This window comes from Sapajus apella, unplaced genomic scaffold, assembly GCF_009761245.1.
Source record: "Sapajus apella isolate SASKATOON/1434 unplaced genomic scaffold, GSC_monkey_1.0 scaffold53, whole genome shotgun sequence".
Classification (NCBI taxonomy): Eukaryota; Metazoa; Chordata; class Mammalia; order Primates; family Cebidae; genus Sapajus; species Sapajus apella.
The window spans coordinates 6,711,183-6,732,931 of NW_022436993.1; the positions used below are offsets into that span (position 1 = coordinate 6,711,183).

A 21,749-nucleotide genomic window follows, 5' to 3' on the forward strand; every position below is an offset into this window, starting at 1 on the left:
TTATCACTTATGGCAGTTATTAACGCAATTTGTATTTCATGAATATTTTTTCTGTTTTAAATGAAAACATTACAAAACGACCATATTCAATTTTAGAAAACAGAGATAAGAAAACAATACTCTTGAACCACTGATTTTAATATAACTACTATGGCCCAGTGTGGCGACTAATGCCTGTAATCCCAGCACTTTAGGAAGCCGAGGCAGGAGGATCACTTGAGCTTAGTAGTTGGAGATCAGCCTGTGCAACACAGTAAGATCTCATAGTAAAATCTTATCTCTACTAAAAACAAAAATAAAAAAAAAATTACTAGGTGTAGTGGCGTGTGACTATATTCCCAGCTATTCAAGAGGCTGAGGCAGGAGGACTGCTTGAGCCCAAGAAATTGTGACTACAGTAAACTATGATGGCATCACTGCACTCCAACCTGGACTGAGCAAGACTCTGTCTCAAAAAGAAAAGAAAAAAAAATTCTTTTTTCTTTTTTTTGAGACAGAGTTTTGCTCTTGTTACCCAGGCTGGAGTGCAATGGTGCGATCTCGGCTCACTGCAACCTCCACCTCCTGGGTTCAAGAAATTCTCCTGCCTCAGCCTCCCAAGTAGCTGGGACTACAGGCATGCACCACCATGCCCAGCTTATTTTTGTATTTTTAGTAGAGACGGGGTTTCACCATGTTAACCAGGATGGTCTCGATCTCTTGACCTCGTGATCCACCTGCCTAGGCCTCCCAATGTGCTGGAATTATAGGCGTGAGCCACCGCCCGGCGAAAAAAAAATTCTTAATAGGACAGGTGTGGTGGCTCACACTTGTAATCCCAGCACTTTGGGAGGCTAAGGCAGGAGAATCATGTGAAGGAGGGATTTGAAACTAGCCTGGCAACAAAGTGAGACACCGACAAAAAATAATAATAATACAACCACTGTGATCATTTTGTCGATTCCCAGTACTTGCAACTTTTTGCTATGGTAAGTGTCTCTGTATGCCTAGTCTTTTCATATTTTGTACACTTGCATAGAATGGAAGCCAATTCTATTATTAAGTCCTTTTATTTTTCATTTTTCTGTGACAGGGTCTCATCTGTCGCCCAGGCTGGAGTGCAGTAGCACCATCTCAGGTCACTGCAGCCTCTGCCTCCCAGGTTCAAACAATTCTCATGCCTCAGCCTCGAAAGTACCTGGGATTACAGACGTGCACCACCCTACCTGGGGTTTTTTTTTTTGTTGTTGTTTTGTTTTGTTTTTGGTATTTTTTTGTAGATATGAGGTTTCACTATGTTGGCCACACTGGTCTTGAACTCCTGACCTCAAGTGATCTGCCTGCCTCAGCTTCCCAAAGTGCTGGAAGTATAGGCATGAGCCACCACACCCAGTCTATTAAGTTCTTGGTACCACAGTCTTGGTACTCTCCTTCTTTCTAGGAAATTTTCTTCATCTCATTTACCCATTTATTATTCTGTCCTTGGCTGTATCCACTGTGTTCTTATCCCCTTTACTGTGTTCTCTGCTTTGACTATTACAAAACATAGTTGAATATGTAAGATTTCTTTCTAATATTTTATTTCAAATTACTATTATCTTCCCTCATGTCTTTTATTATGCTGACTTCTTTCTGTAGTTCCATAAAAGACCTGATCTAAGTGGAAAATCAGATTTTCTATTATTGCCAACATGAAATAACAGTTTTTTGGTTTCCTATGCCAAAGCTATAAGCTTTCAAATACACTTTTGAAATAAAAATATTAGTTGTTACCAATGCATGCATGATGGAAAAAAATATGAGAAGCATAACTCCAAATACTTAGCTGTTATTATATAAACATACTGTTCTTTATATTCATATTATATAAACATACATTCTGTTAGGAATGGGCACATACATATATCCAGAGATATATATCCATATATTTATCAAGAGATCCTGAAATAAAATAACTCTCTGAGTGTGAAACATGTAATATCAGCCATCTATGGAAACAGCCCACCAAGGACATGGTCTACAACTCCAGGTTTAATAAAGGCAATTGGGACACAGTTCCTACAAATGCAGAACCAGAAGTTAATGTGAAAGGAGTAGTCAAATGCATTATACAGAGAGGAAAAAAGTGTTATCAAGGTGATGATAATACTTAAACATGATTGAATTGCCTTTATTCTGATGTCTGATTCACTAAACAAGCACTTTCCAATTATAATTTGTTTTCCCAAGAATATTACCATAAGGAAGAATAATACAAGGAATGTTTGGCATTCTTGGCAGTTAAGTTTTTTTTTTAATCAAAAATGTTAAATGACATGCTTCCTTACTTACCTTCATTTCTGAGATTTTGGCTTGAGTCAGCCCATTTGATCAACTCTAGGTATACTAACAAAAGTAAAAAGAGGCTATCAGAATCATCTGTGCAAGAGATGATAAAGACCTGAACCAACACAGTAGCCACGTGGAAGAAAAAATGGGTTTTGAAACACAATAAAGAAAAAATAAATATAAAAGTCATGTCTAGAAAGCCTCAAATTAGTAAATTAGAAAAAATGTTCCGAAGGCAGAACTTGGTGATTTATGTAATAGTAAGGAATAGGCAGAGAAAAGGATGACAGACAGGCACAAATAGTAACTCCAGGATAGAGGTATTTTGGACAAAAAAAACACAAGAGGAGGGAGAGAGATCACTTCTTAGGCAACACTGAGAATTTAAAATAAAATAACTAAGTCAGACACATAATCTTTACATATTTATTATTTAATACTCTTTTTTTTTTTTTTTTTTTGAGACGGAGTTTCGCTCTTGTTACCCAGGCTGGAGTGCAATGCCACGATCTTGGCTCACTGCAACCTCCGCCTCCTGGGTTCAGGCAATTCTCCTGCCTCAGCCTCCTGAGTAGCTGGGATTACAGGCACGCGCCACCAAGCCCAGCTAATTTTTTGTATTTTTAGTAGAGACGGGGTTTCACCATGTTGACCAGGATGGTCTTGATCTCTTGACCTCGTGATCCACCCGCCTCGGCCTCCCAAAGTGCTGGGATTACAGGCGTGAGCCACTGCGCCCGGCCTTAATACTCTTTTTTAATCATTAAAGCACTATTCTGAAGTACACTAAAAGGAAAATGCTTTTGTAAACACATTGAAGTTACTACACATACCTGAATCAGTTCTTTTGGGGAGGGGGGGAATCTACTTTTTCTTTCTTTCTTTTTTTTTTTTTTTTTTTTAAAGACGGGGTTTCACCATGTTGGTCAGGCTGGTCTTGAACTTTTGACCTCAGGTGATCTGCCCGCCTTGGCCTCCAAAGTGCTTGGGTTACAGGCATGGGCCACCAAGCCCGGCAATGGGGTAATCTATTTTTTAAATGTCTACTAATTTTAAAATTCATTAATTTAAATTATGAAGGTTTTAGAAAACTAATTTGGTTTGGTGGTGGCTTTTCTGACAATGAGTGTTTCCACAGTGATTCCCTGTCTTCCTCAAACTTAAATTTTTCTACATGTTCACTTCATCTTTTCTCATCTGCTCCAGATTCTTGAACTATCAAATATCAAATATCACTCCTTAAATCTTAAACCTTTATCTCCTTTCTATATAATAGACTTCCCTATTTTAAAATAAACCTGACTGAACCTCTGTCTTCTCTATCCACGTTTCTCACCCTATACCAGTCTCAGAGTTTCAGTTACTACCCCCAAGTGGCCTAGTTTCAGTTCTCTTTGGTGCCCAAGCTCTATTTATTTCTATGCTAAACATCTCTACCTAAATATTGTGTTACTAAATGAATACTCCTCCTTCCCAGCTACTGTCATTACCAGTTCTTCTTGGGTAATACACATGTCATCAGTTTGACTTCCCAGATCCTCATTCAGGCCATCAACAAATTCGGCTAGATTATAACAAAAAACTATTGGGTTACTCTGTTTCAGCATTAGCTCTTTTCAATATTTTTATATGCTACCACCAGCGGAAACAACCTAAAGAACAGGTTTGATCATCTTTTTTCCCCAACTCAACACCAACTGCTCTCAGCTTCTTGGACTAATAGCTAATGCTGTTATTTTTCATATCAAATATCAGTATCTTGGAGGTAAAACATGCCCCAAAATACATATATACACAGTGTGTGTGTATATATACACACATATATATATAAAACACACACTCTCTCTATATATATATATTACTTTACACAGCCTGTGTATTCTCATTCTGTGCCACCGTTCATGCGAACTGTACATACCTCAGACTAAGATTCTAGCTCTGATCCCTGTATCTCCAAATAACTAAATTTTACACATTCTTTAAGCATCAGGTCAAATGTTACATTATCTGGATATCTCATGCCCTCAGCTGAAAGCAATTTCCCTGGCCTTGAACTCCTACTGACCATTAAAGAAGTTATAAGTACATCCCTTGAAATTATTACATACATACATACATAGGTACATATTTCTTTTCCTTTTACAATATATCTTCTCAAAGGGAAGACTCACATGAAGCATATTTATCATTTGCAGTATACTTATTTCCCCAAAGCAACTAACCAGGACCTTACGTATAGACATAAAGAATTATCTGAACTCAGGAGACAGAGGTTGCAGTGAGCCGAGATTGCACCACTGCACTCCAGTCTGACAACAGAGCAAGACTGTGTCTCAAAAAAAAAAAAAAAAAAAAAAAAAAGCTAGTAGGACAGACTCAAGAAGGAAGTGCCATATTGAAGTTACTCACAGCCTATAAAATTTGCTTTATCAGCATGTTAAAACTGAAGTTTTTAGGGGAAGGAAATTAGCAAAGATGCATACCTCAAGTGGTTAAGAGTAATAGACTTCATTCTGTAGTTTAGAATACACATATTCCCTCTGAACTGATCCAGAACATTTGAAAGATATGTTAAAGAATCAGAGAATTGGGGCTGGGCACAGTGGCTCACACCTGTAATCCTAGCACTTTGGGAGGCCAAGGCTGTCGGATCACGAGGTCAGGAGATCGAGACTATCCTAGCCAACAACCCCGTCTCTACTAAAAAAAAATACAAAAAACATTAGCTGGGCGTGGGCTCACGCCTATAGTCCCAACTATTTGGGAGGCTGAGGGAGGAGAACTGCTTGAACCCAGGAGGCGGAGACCACAATGAGCTGAGATCACACCACTGTACTACTACAGCCTCGGCAACAGTGTAGGACAAAAAGTAAAAGAGTCAAGGAGAAAATACTGTGAGAAAAACAATCAAGGACTAATCAAATAAATCATAAAAGACTGACATAATCTCAGAAAGAAATGTATTAGCCAGGCATGTTGGCACACGCCTGTAGTCCTAGCTACTCAGGGGGCTGAGGTAGGAGGATCCTTGCATTCAGGAGTTGAAGGTTGAAATGACCTATGATCATGCCACTGCATGACAGTCTGGTAAGAAAGCAAGATCCTGCTTCCGAAATATAAAGAGTTAGAAAAAAACCTAAAAATGTATAGCTGTAAAGGACTACATTCATAAAGATAAAAGAGTTCAATCAATAATCCAACCATCCATCTTAAGTAACTAGAAAAGAGTATGGCTGGGCACCGTGGCTCACACCTGTAATCCCAGCACTTTGGGAGTCCAAGGTGGGAAGATCACATGAAGTCAGGAATTCAAGACCAGTCTGGCCAACATGGTGAAACCCTGTCTCTAATAAAAATGCAAAACAGGAAAAAAAAAAAATGGCCAGTTTGAGGCACAAGAATCACTTGAACCCAGGAGGCAGAAGTTGTAGTGAGCTGAGATGGCACCACTGCACTGCAGCCTGAATGACAGAAAGGGAAACGGGAAAAGGGAAGGGAAGAAAAATACAAAACTGGAAAAGAGTCAACTAAGCCCCAAGCAACCGGAAGGAAGAAAACAATAAACAACAGAATAAACAAAATACAGAATAAGAAAATGACACAGAAAATGAACTAAGTCAGAAATCGGTTCTTTGAAACAGTTCAACAAAATTGACAAACTTTCTGCTAGACTGATGAAGAAAAAAATAAAAGACTCACATGACTAAAATCAGATAAAAAGGAGTTATTACTACCAACCTTTCCAAATAAAAAGGATAAGAGAATACTATCAGTAACAGTATGCCAACTAATTAGAGCAGATGAAATGGGCAAAATCTGACAAACATACTACTACGAAAACTGACACAAGGACAAATAGAAAGTCTGAATAAACCTAAAACAGAAAGACTGAGTCAGTAATCAAATGTCCTCAACCTGATGAAAGAAATCCATGGAAAACCCATAGCTAACATCATACGTAATAGTAAAAGACTGAAAGGCTCCTTCATAAAATAAGGAACAAGACTAGGATGTGTGCTCAGAGTTGTAGTGAAATTTGGAGATGGAGGAAATGTGAAGTGTTGTTTAATGGCTGCCAAGCACCCATCGTTCTGTGGCAACAGAGTTTCAGTTTTACAAGATGAAAAAGTTCTCCAAACTGGGTGTACAACAAGGTTACTGAACACCCCTACAATACGTAAGAATTATTTATTATGCTAACACTTGGCCAGGGATGGTGGCTCATGCCTATTATCCCAGCCTCCTTTGGGAGGCTGAGATGGGACAATTGTTTGAGCCTGAGAGTTCAAAACTGCAGCGAGCTATGATCACACCACTGTATCCCAGCTTGGGAGACAGAGCAAGACACTGTGTCAAAAAACAAACAGGCTGGGAGCGCTGGCTCACACCTGTAATCCCAGCACTTTGGGAGGCCGGGGCGGGTGGATCGCCTGAGATCAGGAATTCAAGACCAGCCTGATCAACATGGAGAAACTCCATCTCTACTAACAATAAATTAAAATAAATAAACGAGCCATGGTGGCACATGCCTGTAATTCCAGCTACTTGGGAGGCTGAGGCAGGAGAATCACTTGAACACAGGAGATGGAGGTTGCGGTGAACCGATATCACGCCATTACACTCCAGGATGGGCAACAAGACCGAAACTCCATTTCAAACACACACACGCACACGCACTCACACGGTGAGCAAAACTCCATCTCAAACACACACACAAACACACACACACACACACACACACACACACACACACACACACACACACAGAGTGAGCCAATATCATGCCATTACACTCCAACCTGGGCAACAAGAGCAAAACTCCAATTCACACACACACACTCTCTCTCTCTCTGTCTCTTTCTCTCTTTAAAGAAAAATAAAGAGAAAGAAAAGCTAACAGAGAAAACACAGTACCAATTTTTTCAATGAAGTCTAAGAGACTCTCCCTCAATTGCCCACAAGCTGAACATCATTCACTAGGTGTCAATCCTACACTTTTACTTTCAATGAAAAATATAAATCCGTTACATTGCTCCCCAGGATGTCTACTTTCTTTTAATCCTAAATATACTTTCTAAAGATGTTTAGGATCGAAGAATTAAAGAACAATTCTAAATTTACCTATGCAAGCTGAAGATGATGTTAAACATCTTCAGTTTTTATAATTCTCTACCAAAGAATAGTAACATGTTTATTTTATTTTTAAGGATGCTGCCAATCCCTTTTCCCTGTAGATACCCAGTGTTGAGGGTCTCCTTGTTATCTAGAGTATTCATTATCTAAGCTTCTACAGGCACAGGCTGCATAGGGAGGCAAGAATTATAAATCTACTAATTAATAAAATAGTAACTTATAAAATAAGCTTCCCACCCTGACAACCCAACTCTAAAAGCAACAGGAGCGTCTATGCCTACTCACTATGCCATTAGTCTCTTGTTGGCTGTTGATACTGTAAACATCTGACAATAAAATCCAAACAAAACTGCTAATTAAACTATATTAGCAAAATATGCAAGATTTCATGAAGTTAATTAAAATCTGCTTGGAATCACATAAACAGTCTTGAACAAAAGACATCAATTAATAACTGAAAAAGAAAATCAACAAAGTTGACACTAGCCTCGAAATAAGAATTTTTGAACATCAAAGGAATAAGGAAGGTCCTTGGGGGAAACTGAAGAAAGCCTCAAACATTTTTTGCAAAAATAATCTTCATTATAATTACATTGCAAAAGTAAAAAATGATAGTATTTGCTTTATATGCTGATTTCAGAACCCAATGCAGCAAAAAATACAACTTCACTGTAAAAAACCTGGTCCCAGCAGGGCGCGGTGGCTCACACCTGTAATCCCAGCATTTTGGGAGGCTGAGGTGGGTGGATCACAAAGTCAGGAGTTCAAGACCAGCTTGCCCAGCATGGTGAAACCCCGCCTCTATTAAAGACACAAAAAATTAGTCAGATGTGGTGGTGCGTGCCTGTAATCCCAGCTACTTGGGAAGCTTAGGAAGGAGAATTGCTTGAACCTGGGAGGCGGAGGTTGCAGTGAGCCGAGATTGCACCACTGCACTCCAGCCTGGGTGACAGAGCAAGACTCCATCTTCAAAAAAACGAAAACAAACAAACTAAAACAACCTGGTCCCAAAGGATGTAATTTAAAAGCCTATCTTCCATTTTATTCATTACAGGGAATACAGGAGTAAAATAATAAAAGTATTCTACATATTAACAAACTCAAACTCTAAAAAAATAAAATTCATATTCCAAGCAAATTCTTTACGTAGGTACCAATTACCTGCACAGTAAGAGAAAGCTCAAAAGAACTAGAAAAATTATTTGTAAAAGTAAAAAGACTTTCAGAAACTTAAAACACTATTATCATTTTGCCTTAAAAAGAAACAACAAAGCCAAACTTATGAACCATATTGACCTATCATCCTCTTATTGGCAAACTACAAAAATTTTTCACTAAGGTGCTCAACAATTGACTCAATGTAGCACTGGATTTCATCTAATCAACAGAACATGCTAGCTTTCAATTGAGATTCTCTACAAAAGGCAACCTTTGTGATAAATGAACCACTAGAGAAGATTCTAATAAAACTTACCATTGTGTATTGCATTCAGCAACTCTGAGAACGCTTTTAAGTAAGGAAAAAAGGACTTCAGGTTAAGATCATTCTCAAACACACAAAAGAAATACATAGGCATAGACTGAATTAGTATAATAAAATTTCAGTATGTCTATCATTTATCATTGTTTGAATCATTAAAACTGCAAGCTTGGCTCTGTTTTTACATCGTATAAACTTTTAAATATTGTATTCCACTTGCTAACATATTATCAACTAAACTGAGATAATATGTTAGATATATTGTCATGACAATAATTTCCTTAGTAATAAATATATATTTCAAATCACTTTTTAAAAGACAATTATGTCAATGTAATGTCTTGCTAAAAGTCAGTCACTATAGGATGCAATTCTATATAGGTAAATTTGCCTTAGTGTACACTTAACAATATTTATTATAAAGAAAAACCTCATTATATCATCTAACCCTATCAAATATTCTAATTTCCTCAGGTTCAGTATAAGAAAGCCTTAACACATATAGAGAACTAAACAAGAAAGCCACCTAGTGCAAATATACAAATATTGGAAAATTATATTAAGAATAGAAAACAAAATGCTTTAAAAAAAAAGAAAAATTATTTCAACAAGTCACAATTCTGCAATGGAAGCACCAAATTAAAAGACCAACAATAATTAAAATTTGTCCACAATTTGACTGTAATATGAATCCATAACAAGACAAAACAGAATGTTATCTTTGCAGGAGAAAAATATCTATTCAATTAAGAAAAACTTGCACTTGGAAAATTAAAATTTAAAGGTTCAGAGGTGGCATAACATACTAGAAAGAGCACTAAAATAGGAGTCAAAAAGCCTGGGTTATCAACCCAGTCTGACAACTTACTAGTTGTTGGACAAGCTCCATCATGCCGATACTGCATGGAAATTTCTGTTGAGAAGGAGGAAAAAGGAAATCAGTGAAGAAATTGCCAACGACTTAAAAATAATAATAATAATAATAAGCAGCCAGGAAAATGGAGGGAAATTCACCTAAAAGTGTAGTTAAGTAGGTCAACCAGAACTTCAAAACCAAAAATTATAAGCTAGTAATTGGGATGTGAGGGGTAGGAGGACCAAATGTGATAGAATTCTCACAAGTCTTAACAGGAATGTGTTTACAGAGTAAGGAAAAGATATAAAGACTTACAATTGAATCTATGTAACAAGTGTCTAAGAATAAAAGGCTTCATTAATGAGAGAAAGTATGATTAGCAACATGATAGAGTAATATGCTTTAGATCTTTTTTTTTTTTTTTTTTTTTTTAAGATAAGTCTCACTCTGTCACTCAGGATGGAGTGCACTGGCACGATCTTGCTCACTGCAACCTCTGCCTCCTGGGTTCAAGTGATCCTCCCATCTCAGCCTCCCAAATAGCTGGGACTACAGGTGCATGCTACCATGCCCAACTAATTTTTGTATTTTCATTAGAGACAGTGTTTCACCATGTTGGCCAGGCTTGTCTGGAACTTCTGACTTCTAGTGATCTGCTTGCCTCGACCTCCCAAAGTGCTGGGATTACAAACGTGAGCCACCGTGCCAGGCCTAGGTCATTCATTAGATGGAAAGAGTTTACCAAAAACATTTGAATACTGTTTTCACATGGAAATCACAATTTAAGTATAATAATTATTTAGTTGATATGGGAGCATAAATACATTATGACTTATACAGCATCATAAAACACAATAAGTTACACTTGGCTCACTTTCTTGAATCATTCATTTTAAGAAAGAGTTGGGTGCAGTGGCTCACGCCTGTAATCCCAGCACTTTGGGAGGCCAAGGTGGGCAGATCACTTGAGGTCAGAAGTTTGAGACCAGCCTGGCCAATGTGGTGAAACCCCGTCTCTACTAAAAATAAAAAAATTAGCCAGGCATGGTGGTACATGCCTATAATCCCAGCTACTTGGAGGCTAAGGAAGGGGAATCGCTTGAACCTGGGAGACAGAGGTTACAGTGAGCTGAGATCAGGCCACTATACTCCAGTCTGGGCAACAGAGCAAGACTTGGTTTCAAAAAAATAAAGAAAAGAGAAAGATAACAAACGAACTAAACCATTATTACTCTATTTCACTCCACCCAAACGAGAACAGAGGGTGCAGAGAACAAAGTAATAAAACAATGGTAAAAGTAAAATCTGCGTAGAATATGAGAAATGAATTTCTATATGGCTTTCTAAAGGAAAAATAATTGATAAAACTAGGACCAAGGCTGTGACTCAAAGGACCTGGTTTTGCTAATCCTGGAAACAACTGGTATTCCCTGTGGCTAACACTGTTGGCAAAAAATTTTTGAAGGAGGGATACCTGGGAATTCCGTGGATATTAGTTAACCAAAAACACAGCCCCTAGGAACAGTATGTGTATAACAGAGTGCCCAGGAAATCATCACTAACACATCTGCCCACTATCTAGTCTTAATTTGAGTTACAAGACAAAGTGTAGTCTTAATTTGAGTTACAAGACAAAGCAAGGCAGAGCAAGCCAGTACTCACTTGTAATCACTGTAATTTTTAAAAAATATTTTACATTAGACACTGTTTTTGAAAATCATACATTTACTCCTCTTCAGAATAATCATCTAGAAACAGTGTAGGCTGTGGTATAAGTCCTTTCCAGATCACACCTGAAAGTGAGACACAGTAGAAAGTTCTATGCCTTAATGCCACATTACAAATTTAATACAAGTGACATTTTTCAAGGGAGGTGGCAGCTACTGAATAGGCTGACATACCACATTACAAAGAAACGGGAGCTGTTTGGAATGGTGCTAAAATAATAAAGGACACTTAGATAAGCAGAATTTTCTCAAGGGGGAAAAATTGGAATATGTCCATTCTCATCTAGTGCTTTTCTAGAAAGATGGCCATGATATAGGGCCAGTAAATACTCAAATTAATAGACTAATACAAAGGCTGGGTGCTGTAGCTCATGCCTATAATCCTAGCACTTTGGCCAGGGCAGGAGGATCACTTGAAGATCCGAGTCTGAAACCAGCCTGAGCAACATAAAGAAACATCCTCTTTCCAAAAAAACTTTTTTTAAAGCACATCTGTAGTCCTAGCTACTTAAGAGACTAAAGTGGGAGGACTTCCTGAGCCCTGGAGTTCAAGGTTGCAGTGAACTGTGATCATGCCACTGTACTCCAGCCTGGGTGACAGAGCAAGATCCTGTCTTTAAAAAAACAGAAGGCCAAAACAAAATCAGGGAATTTTCTGAGAAGCAAATTCCAAGGTATATCCTGGTCACAGCAGTATGTAAAGTTCTATGCAAATTTCATTTATGACACAATTTAATCAATGTATATAATCAAGATTCTCAGTCATTAAGATTGATTTAAATCATGCTCACTAACTGCACCTCCTCCTTAGTCTACATTACCTTAAACAGTAACTACAGTTGAGAGTTTATTGGACTAATATCTGTACTTTTATGATTCCTTTGTTTATAGAATAATTGTCTATTCCTAATTAAAATATTTTACCAGAGAAAGAATTCTCAGTTTTATTTTACCAACCTAAACAGATATTATATAAATAGGATATGTTTCATAAGATCTGTGATAGTTATAAGGGCTCAAGTTAAAATTTCATAATCTTCATATTTCAATAGAAGCCAGAAAAATCCTTCTCTTGATCTTTTTAAATTAACAACCTATCTCTATAAAATCAATCACAACCAAAGGAGTGCCTTGCCAAAATCTTTGTAGCTTTTATCACCACTAATGAATTTCAGCAGTGAAATGGATTTTAAGTGTCTTCTTAGAAAGTTGTAGGAGAGGCCAGGAGCAGTGGCTCACGCCAGTAATCCCAGCACTTTAGGAAGCTGAGGTTGCGGGTGGATCACCTGAGGTCAGGAGTTTGAGCAAGACCACCCTGGCCAATGTGGTGAGTCTGGCTCTGTCACCCAGGCTAGAATACAGTGGTGCAATCTCAGCTCGCTGCAACCTCTGCCTCAGCCTCCCAAGGAGCTGGGATTACAGGTGCCCAGCACCACACCCAGCTAATTTTTTTATTTTTAGTAGAGACAGAGTTTCACCACATTGGCCAGGCTGCTCTTGCTGGAACTCCTGACCTCAGGTGATCCACCCACCTTGGCCTCCCAAAGTGCTGGGATTACAGGTGTGAGACATTGTGCCCGACTAAAACAAAGAATAAAAATAAATTACTAAAAAATTTACTTTCTGGCTGGGCGCGGTGGCTCACACCTGTAATCCCAGCACTTTGGGAGGCTGAGGCGGGTGGATCACCTGAGGTCAGGAGTCCGAGACCAGTCTGACCAATATGGTGAAACCCCGTGAAAAAAAAAAAAAATTTTTTTTTTACTTTTTGAGGACCATTACTTTTTGATCTAGGGCTCCCAGAAAAAAACTCAAAGGAAATGCTCATTGGAGCAATTTGGGTTTCAGATTTTCAGATTAGGAATGCTCAACTGGTAAGTATGTATAATGTAAGCACTTCAAAATCCCAAAATAATCTAAAATTCCAAACACTTAGGGTCTCAAGCATTTTGAAGAAGGGTTACTCAACCTGTACTTTGAAAGGACACAGAACGCCCCAAGAAAGGAATTTAATGCTGAACAATCAACCCCTTCCAATTTGACTTCTTTATGCCTTTAGTGTTCCATTAGTGGAACATGAAGCTTGTGGGAGTTATTTATGTCCTACTGCTCAAGGTCATCACCAAGGTCTGGTTTTTCACTCACACACACACACACACACACACACACACACACACACTGCAACCTCCAGCATAAATGGGTTAACGAATATCAGATTTTTCTCAAGAGAAAATAACAAGATGGTTTTGGTGAAGGAAAAAATGTTCTCAACTTTCAATTTAGTAAACTATAAATTTTTGTAATGTGAAAAAGATAAATAGCAAAGAGGAAAAGGACAGGTTGTCAACTCTTCCAAACACTGTTTTTAATGTTTCAAAAGATCCTGTGCCTAACTGTCAGAATCCAAAAGAATGTACATAGGAAAGAGTTCAGTCAAAAGAGTAACAACATCTTATAAGCTCCAAACTTACAACCTTTAGAAATGACTTTTTAAAACACACTATTTTTCCATTTTGTATAAGTCACTATAAAACAGGCCATTTATCAGAATACACTTCAATCCATAACAAAAATTTTACAATCTAAACTCTGAATCAAACATTTTATAGGTGTCTTCTGGACTTCTACTCTAATTTGATCTAGGGTTCCCAGAAAAAAACATATTCTGCTACGATTTGAATATGTCATGAGAGAATTTTGGTTACTATTAAAACTGATGCTTTCAGGTAGTAATTTCAAGAGGGAATCACAATATTAGAACCTGATTCTACTCCTGCTTTACATCCTAGTTGTAAGGGAGAAATAACATCAACAGGAGCCGTCCTATTTCACAAGGCTGTTCCAAGGAACAAATCAGAGAATAACTAAAGAATTCTTAAGAAACTGTTAAGTGTGCTCAAATATAAGGGATTATAGGCCGGGTGCGGTGGCTCATGCCTGTAATCCAAGCACTTTGGAGGTCAAGGCAGGCGGATCACCTGAGGTTGGGACTTCAAGACCAGCCTGACCAACACGGTGAAACCCGTCTTTCAAAAAAAAAAAAAAAAAAAAAAAAAAAAGGGGGGGGAGGGGGAGAGGGGAAGAGAGGGAGAGAGGAAGAGACAGAGAGAGGGAGAGAGGGAGAGAGGGAGAGAGGGAGAGGGAGAGGGAGAGAGATTATATTAGCATTGCTATAAGCTGAATGAATTTGTTTTCTTTCCATTAATGAAATTCTTTAATAATGGTAACTGGCCAAAATTAAGTCCGGAACAGTTATTTTAAGAAAAAGATCATTAGCTTATCAGTCTGATTTCTTCAGCCTGGCATTCATCTCTCCATTAACCCATCCTACCCTATCAACATTACCTTCACAGTGCTACAAAAACAAGCGTCTTGCTCTTATTAGGATTTTTCCTCAAACAAATCTTTACTTTCTTTTCAGGTATTATTGCTGGCCTTCGGTTTCGGCCTACTTCAAAGTACATTTCAATCTCTTCATGATCTTTTCCAACTTAATAGTACTTCTCATCATAAACTAGTAAAATAAATACCACATGAAAAGCTTTACAAATAATTTGTCTTACAACTTATCTTAAACAATAGGATGTACAAAATCATACAGGATACTACTAACCACATGGCATACACTCGTGAGAATACTAATGGTATTCATTCATTTTTTAAAAAGATGCTTAACATTTACTATGTTCAAAGCACTGTGCTGGAAGTGGGGATACAGTGGTGAATGTCAGGAAAAGCCCCTAGCCTCAGGATTTAGAATTATAGTGAATGTTATAGTTTAACCAACAGGTGCTTACAAAGGTCAACTTCATCATTACTAAATTATTAACCCATCATTCAAGAAAGTTAATCTTAAGCCGGACGCAGTAGCTCATGCCTGTAATCCCAGCACTTTGGGAGGCTGAGGTGGGTGGATCACCTGAGGTCAGGAGTTCAAGACCAGCCTGGCCAACATGCTGAAACCCCATCTTAAAAAAGAAAGAAAGTCAATCTTATAAAAAGAGCATTGTGAAAAATAACTTGAGATCATGTAATATATAACACAGTTTTTTTCTGTATCTGGGATTCCACATCTGGGGATTCAACCAACCTTGTATAGAAAATATTTGGAGGAGAAGGGGCACAGTGGCTAATGCCTGTAAATCCCAGCACTTTGGGAGGCCAAGGCAGGCAGATCACGAGGTCAAGGTATCGAAACCATCCTGGCCAACACAGTGAAACCCTATCTCTACTACAAATGCAAAAATCAGCTGTGTGTGGTGGTGCACGCCTGTAATCCCAGCTACTCGGGAGGCTGAGGCAGGAGAATCGCTTGAACCCAGGAGGTGGAGGTTGCAATGAGCCGAGATCACGCCATTGCACAAAGCAAGACACCATCTCAAAGAAAAAAAAGAAAAAATATTTGGAGGAAAAAGATTGAGTCTGTACTGAATGTGTGCAGACTTTTTCTCGTGTCATGATTCCCTAAGCAATATAGTATAACAACTATTTACATAGCACCTACATAATATTAGGTATATTAAGTAATCTAGAAATGAATGATTTAAGCACATCAGAAGATGTGCATAGGTTATGTGAAAATGTTATGACATTTTATATAACAGGAACTTGAGCATCTTGGACTTTGGTATTTATATTTGCAGGAGGTCCTGAAACCAATTCCCCATCGATGCCAAGGGATGACGGTATACATTTTCTCCTTTCTACTTATTTATTATATGGAAAGCTTCTTGTTTCCACAATTACTAAATTATTTCTCAGTTTCAAATTAGTCCAAAGGAAAAATTAACTTTTCATACCAATAGGAAATATTATTGCTGAAAGTTAAATTATAGGCTCAGATTTTTTCAGGTATCTCTTTGCTTTATGTATGATTGACACTAGTGTGGTATTAGACCCTCATAAGCAAACATTTGTTGAACTGTGTAATTAAGCAGCCCTGGACCCTGGGAAAATGCATATCTCCATCACTTAAAAACCTATGAGAATTCTGTTTCAGTTTCTTGTCCTATATAATAATACTTAAGTGCTTAACACGGTATGTGGCACATACTCAGTGTTCATCAGCAGTTGGCAATTCTTGTCATGATTAAAGCAATGTAATTCCTAAATATTCATGGCATGAAGCCAAGCCTCTCTAGTTAAGGATATACTTTTTACTATTATCAGTAAGAAAATGTTCTGGCTGGGTGCAGTGGCTCATGCCTGTAATCCCAGTACTTTGGGAGGCCACGGCAGGCAGATCATGAGGTCAGGAGACCGAGACCATCCTGGACAATATAGTGAAGTCCCATCTCTACTAAAATACAAAAAAATTAGCCAGGCGTGGTAGCACACGCCTGTAATCCCAGCTACTTGGGAGGCTGAGGTAGGGGAATTGCTTTAACTGGGAGGCAGAGGTTGCAGTGAGCCAATATCACACCACTCCACTCTAGCCTGGCGACAGAGCAAGACTCGGTCTCAAGAAAAGAAAAAAAAGAGACAGAGAAAAGAAAATGTTCTGCACTAAGTCCTAAAATATTTATTAACATAAAACTAACATGGTGAAACCCCATCTCTACTAAAAATACAAAAAATTAGCTGGGCATGGTGGTGCGTGCCTGTAATCCCAGCTACTCAGGAGGCTGAGGCAGGAGAATTGCCTGAACCCAGTAGGCGAAGGTTGCGGTGAGCCAAGACCACGCCATTGCACTCTAGCGTGGGTAACATGAGTGAAACTCTGTCTCAAAAAAAAAAAAAAAAAAAACTAAAGAATATATCTCAAATAGTTTTCAGTAATCTTATTCCATAATTATAGCTTTAAAAGACATATAAAATTGCCAGGGTAATTTTTGTCTCTTTGAGATAGTCTCGCTCTGTCTCCCAAGTTGAAGTGCAGTGGTGTGATCTCAGCTCACCGCAACCTCTGCTTCTCAGGTTCAATCAATTCTCCTCCCTCAGCCTCCCGAGTAGCTGGGATTACAGGCACCACCACTTGTAGTAGAGATGGTTCTTCACCATGTTGGCCAAGCTGATCTCAAACTCCTAACCTCAGGTGATCCACCCTACCTGGCTTGAGTAATTTTTAAACACAACTTTTAAAAAAATTCTTGGCAGATAAATTTCTTACATCGTTTATTTTTGTGAACTAACACTTTAAAACATTTTCTAGACAAGGTTGGTTGAATCCCCAGATGTGGAATCCCACAGATACAGAAAACAACTGTATTATGTATTACATTATCTCACGTTATTTTTCACAATGCTCTTTTTGTAAGATTGACTTTCTTGAATGATGGGTTAATAATTTAGTAATGATGAAGATGACCTTTGTAAGCACCTGTTGGTTAAACTGTAACATTCCCTGTAATACTAACTCCTGAGGCTAGGGGCTGTTTCTGACATTCACGACTGTATCCCCACTTCTAGAAGAGTGCTGTGAACATAGTAAATATTAAGCATTTACTATTCCTCATACCTAACATCTCCCCAAATCTGTAACAGATAAGAAAATATTTTCAGGGATATAAATCAATATCTTATTAATTTGAAGATGTGTTTAAATAAGCATTTAAATATAATTTCTGAAATTTAGAAGTTCCCAGATAATGCTTCAAAACTATAAAAAATCAGTAAAGAAGTTTCTCCACAAAAGCAAATTTAGGCTTTATTTTCTCAGTAAGGTATTCATGTAAATTACTATGCCTCCTGCTAAAAGTGAAGAGAAATCCAATTTTTTTTTCTGATTAAATTGGTCTAAAAGTACTTTTGTGACAAGGGGGCTTATTGCTAAGCCCTTCTAATCTCAAAGGAAACATGTAAATAAAAGCATACGTTCAAATGTGCAATATATTTAAACCTTTCTATGAACTTCTTTCTCACTGCAATTTATATATATTATTCACCTCTAAACTAGTGATCCTCAACTAGAAGTAGTTTTGGTCTCCTGGACACATTCAACATATTAAATAATGTCTGGAGACATTTTTTATTCCTACTATGGGAAGAGGAAGTGTGATGACGCTCTTGGCCTCTAGGGGGAAGGAACTAGGGATTCTGGTAAATATCCTGGAATACACAGGGTAACACTACACAAAGACTTGTCCCATCCAAACTGTCAATAATGCTAAGATTGATAAATCCTGCTCTAGAATAACTCTTAATGCTTCTATAGATTCCACTCATTTCTGAATACAAAGAAACTCCTGGTTATGTGATCTTGGGCATCTTATTTTACCTTTCAAAGCCTCCGTTTTACCAGTTGTAAAATGGGGACATTTTATAACTGTTGTTAAATGAGATAATAAAATATTAACAGAACCTGGCACATAACAAAGGACAGTTATAGTTACTATTTCTCACATCTGACCATTACATATGCTTTTTTCTCTCTTGGAGTGGTCTATTTTATGTTTACTGAAGTTAGTACTGTATATTCACAACTGTAAAAACAACCTAAAATTTTTTATTTATAAAACATACACAAATGTTCTCCATTAAATTGTATCATTTTTCCATACCATTTCCTACCTACATTTGCCACCAACTAATAGAACAAATACAACCCATAATAATTTATCTTAGCTAAATTCTCGTTATTTCAACAATCAGAAATCTAAAGCTAAAAGAAAGGTTTCAACATTTATTGAACACCATTTACTTTAAATTCAAGATGCAATTTAAAAGATAAATGCTGACATTTAAGTTAATATCAACTGTTAATGGTCTGTCTAAAAATATACATTTTGAAGAAATTTTTAAAAATTGAAAATACTATTCATAATACAAATTGCAGGTTACAAAAACATCCCAATGGTGTGCATAACAATGTATATCAACTCATTTGTCTTATAATAAAAGTAATTGTGAAATCATGAAGTATACTTGAAAACAAAATCAAATCATTTCAGGTATCCCCTGAAATAAAATGTGATTACTGTATTCTATAAATTAAAATCATTTATCATTAATACGAAAATGTCCCAGGATAGAGTAACTCAAGTAATATCTGTGTGAGCAACTGGCTGGGTGAGGTGGCTCACGCCGATAAACCTAACACTTTGGGAGGCCAAGGCAGGTGCATCATGAGATCAGGAGTTCAGGACCAGCCTGGCCAAGATGGTGAAACCCCATCTCTACTAAAAAATACAAAAATTAGCTGGGCGCAATGACGGGCGCCTGTAATCCCAACTACTCAAGAGGCTGAGGCAGGAGAATCATTTGAACGTGGGCGGCAGAGGTTGCAATGAGCCAAGATCGCATCACTGTACTCTAGCCTGAGCGACAGTGAGACTCTGTTGGAATCATTTAGAAAAACGAAGACTAACATTGCAGTTTACAGAAAGGAAGCTCAAAATAAAACAAAAAACACCCTAAATGTAAATTCTGTGTTGGCTTTTTAAAAATGCTGTGCAGGTGAAACAAAAAAAGGAAACAATTTCTAAGTGTTTTGTAAGTAATGACCAACAGCCTACTTTTAATTAAGTAAAATCAAATTAGCGCCAAACATCTTTCCCAAAAAACAAACCATCTAAGACTTTAAGATATTTTTGTATTTTCCATTAGGAAATTTAAAAACGGAGAAATTTCACTTTCATTAAATGTCATTTAGTAATTCCAAGTATTATTGTAACAATAGTTGAAAATGTTTTGAGACAAAAGAAGGGAGGTTGTAGAAGTGAAGGAGAAAAATAAAAGGCAAGTCCCTACCTGAACCAACTGGAGAGGAGCCAACACTGAGACTCTGTAAACTTCCATTCCTGAGCAATGTAGGAGATTTCTGCAGACTAGAGCTTGTTATGCTTCCTGCAGCTGATGCTACAGATGATGTTGGTGAAGCAGAAGAAACTGAGAGATGAGAAACATTCTCTTGATTTTTGTTTCCTTTGGGTCTACCAGGCCCATGTTTACTTTGTTTATTTCCTTTCCTTTTCTTTTCTTTTACAGTTTCTTCTTCTATGCCAGAAGTTTGAGCCCGCTTATATCCTGCTGTAGGAAGGCTGGAATTACCCAAATCTCCAGGTGAATTTTCAAAGCTTTTAGGCTGTGAAATAACAGCTGAGGTTGAAGGAAGGCCAATCAAGGAACCAAAACTATTTACCCCCCCTTCCTGGCTACCAGACTCTCCTTTATGTACATCTTTGGTTGCTGATGACTGTTGGGAGTGAGTGTAACTGTCATTACGCAGATCTGAGTCTGTAAAGCTCAGGAAATCCTGAGGAGACTGCACTGAACTTCCAGAAGATGATTTTACACTGCCTGGAGTTCCTGAAAAATTGCCTGTAGTTAAAAAAAAAAAAAAAAGGTGGGGGGGGGGGGTAGAAAAGAGAAAAAATTTGGATGCAAAAGTTCCAATAAGCAGTACACAAGCTATAATCATTAAAGAGAAGAGAGGGTTAAAAAAAATTAACTACAAAACTTAGGATATCCGTATACTAAGATTTAAAAACTTATTACTGAAATCAAATTTATCCCTAAAATTACCTATATTTGTCACTTTATAGATAGTATTAAATATTTACTGTGGACTTGCAAGCTATTAAACAATTATTAAGATGTAAGATGTGCTTTATTTCACCTACCTTTTGCCACAGCAACATTCCACAATTCTCCCCCAAACACCTCATGTATGGCTGAGGAAGGACTAAAGAACAGTAGTCTCCTTTCTACAGTCATACAAGAAGACCTAACAAGACTCTCATTTGACTCTAAATACCTAGGGAATTTTTTTTGAATATCGAAGATATGACTGAAAATGTTCCCAGTATACAGTAAGAACCTAAAGATGTTTCCTAGGTTATGAGCTCTACATTTTAACTTTAAGACACACCAATGATTGTTATTGTTCAGCTGAATCCACCACAACAGAAAATGGATTTGATAAAATAGTGGTCATATGGAATCTTATCTACACCTCACATTCTCCCAAACCACTTCTCATAGAACTTCATAAAGAAACTAGCCATCACTGCTTATTCTCTCTTTGAAGAACCTAGTGCCCCATAACGCCATTCTAAGATACAAGAACTTTAGGCCAGGTGTGGTGGCTCATACCTGTAATCCCAGCACTTTGGGAGGCTGAGTTGGGTGGATCACGAGGTCAGGAGGTTGAGACTAGCCTGAATAATATGGTAAAATACCGTTTCTACTAAAAATACAAAAACTAGCCATGCATGGTGGCACACGCCTGTAATCCCAGCTACTGAGGAGGCTGGGGGCAGGAGAATTGCTTGAACCCGGGAGCCAGAGGTTGCAGTGAGCCGAGATC

The 21,749-nt window shown here is 37.8% G+C and overlaps 1 protein-coding gene across 20 annotated transcripts in view; it reads right to left on the reverse strand.

Moving 5' to 3' along the window:
• The window catches only part of MLLT10 (MLLT10 histone lysine methyltransferase DOT1L cofactor), a 245,921-nt gene that overhangs the window by 51,680 nt on the left and 172,492 nt on the right, over positions 1 to 21,749 (reverse strand). For 16 of the 20 annotated variants that reach the window (XR_004258396.1, XM_032243907.1, XM_032243917.1 and 13 more), the window contains 3 exons: positions 20,192 to 20,761; positions 9,789 to 9,833; positions 8,915 to 8,947 (listed from right to left, as the gene is read on the reverse strand). Coding sequence is in view for 19 of the 20 variants with exons in the window: in XM_032243907.1 (XP_032099798.1) it covers positions 8,915 to 8,947; positions 9,789 to 9,833; positions 20,192 to 20,761 (648 nt within the window). In the remaining variant the exon portion in view is untranslated. The remainder of the gene's footprint in view (positions 1 to 8,914; positions 8,948 to 9,788; positions 9,834 to 20,191; positions 20,762 to 21,749) is intronic. The other 4 variants (XM_032243922.1, XM_032243910.1, XM_032243923.1 and 1 more) reach the window with 4 other exon arrangements.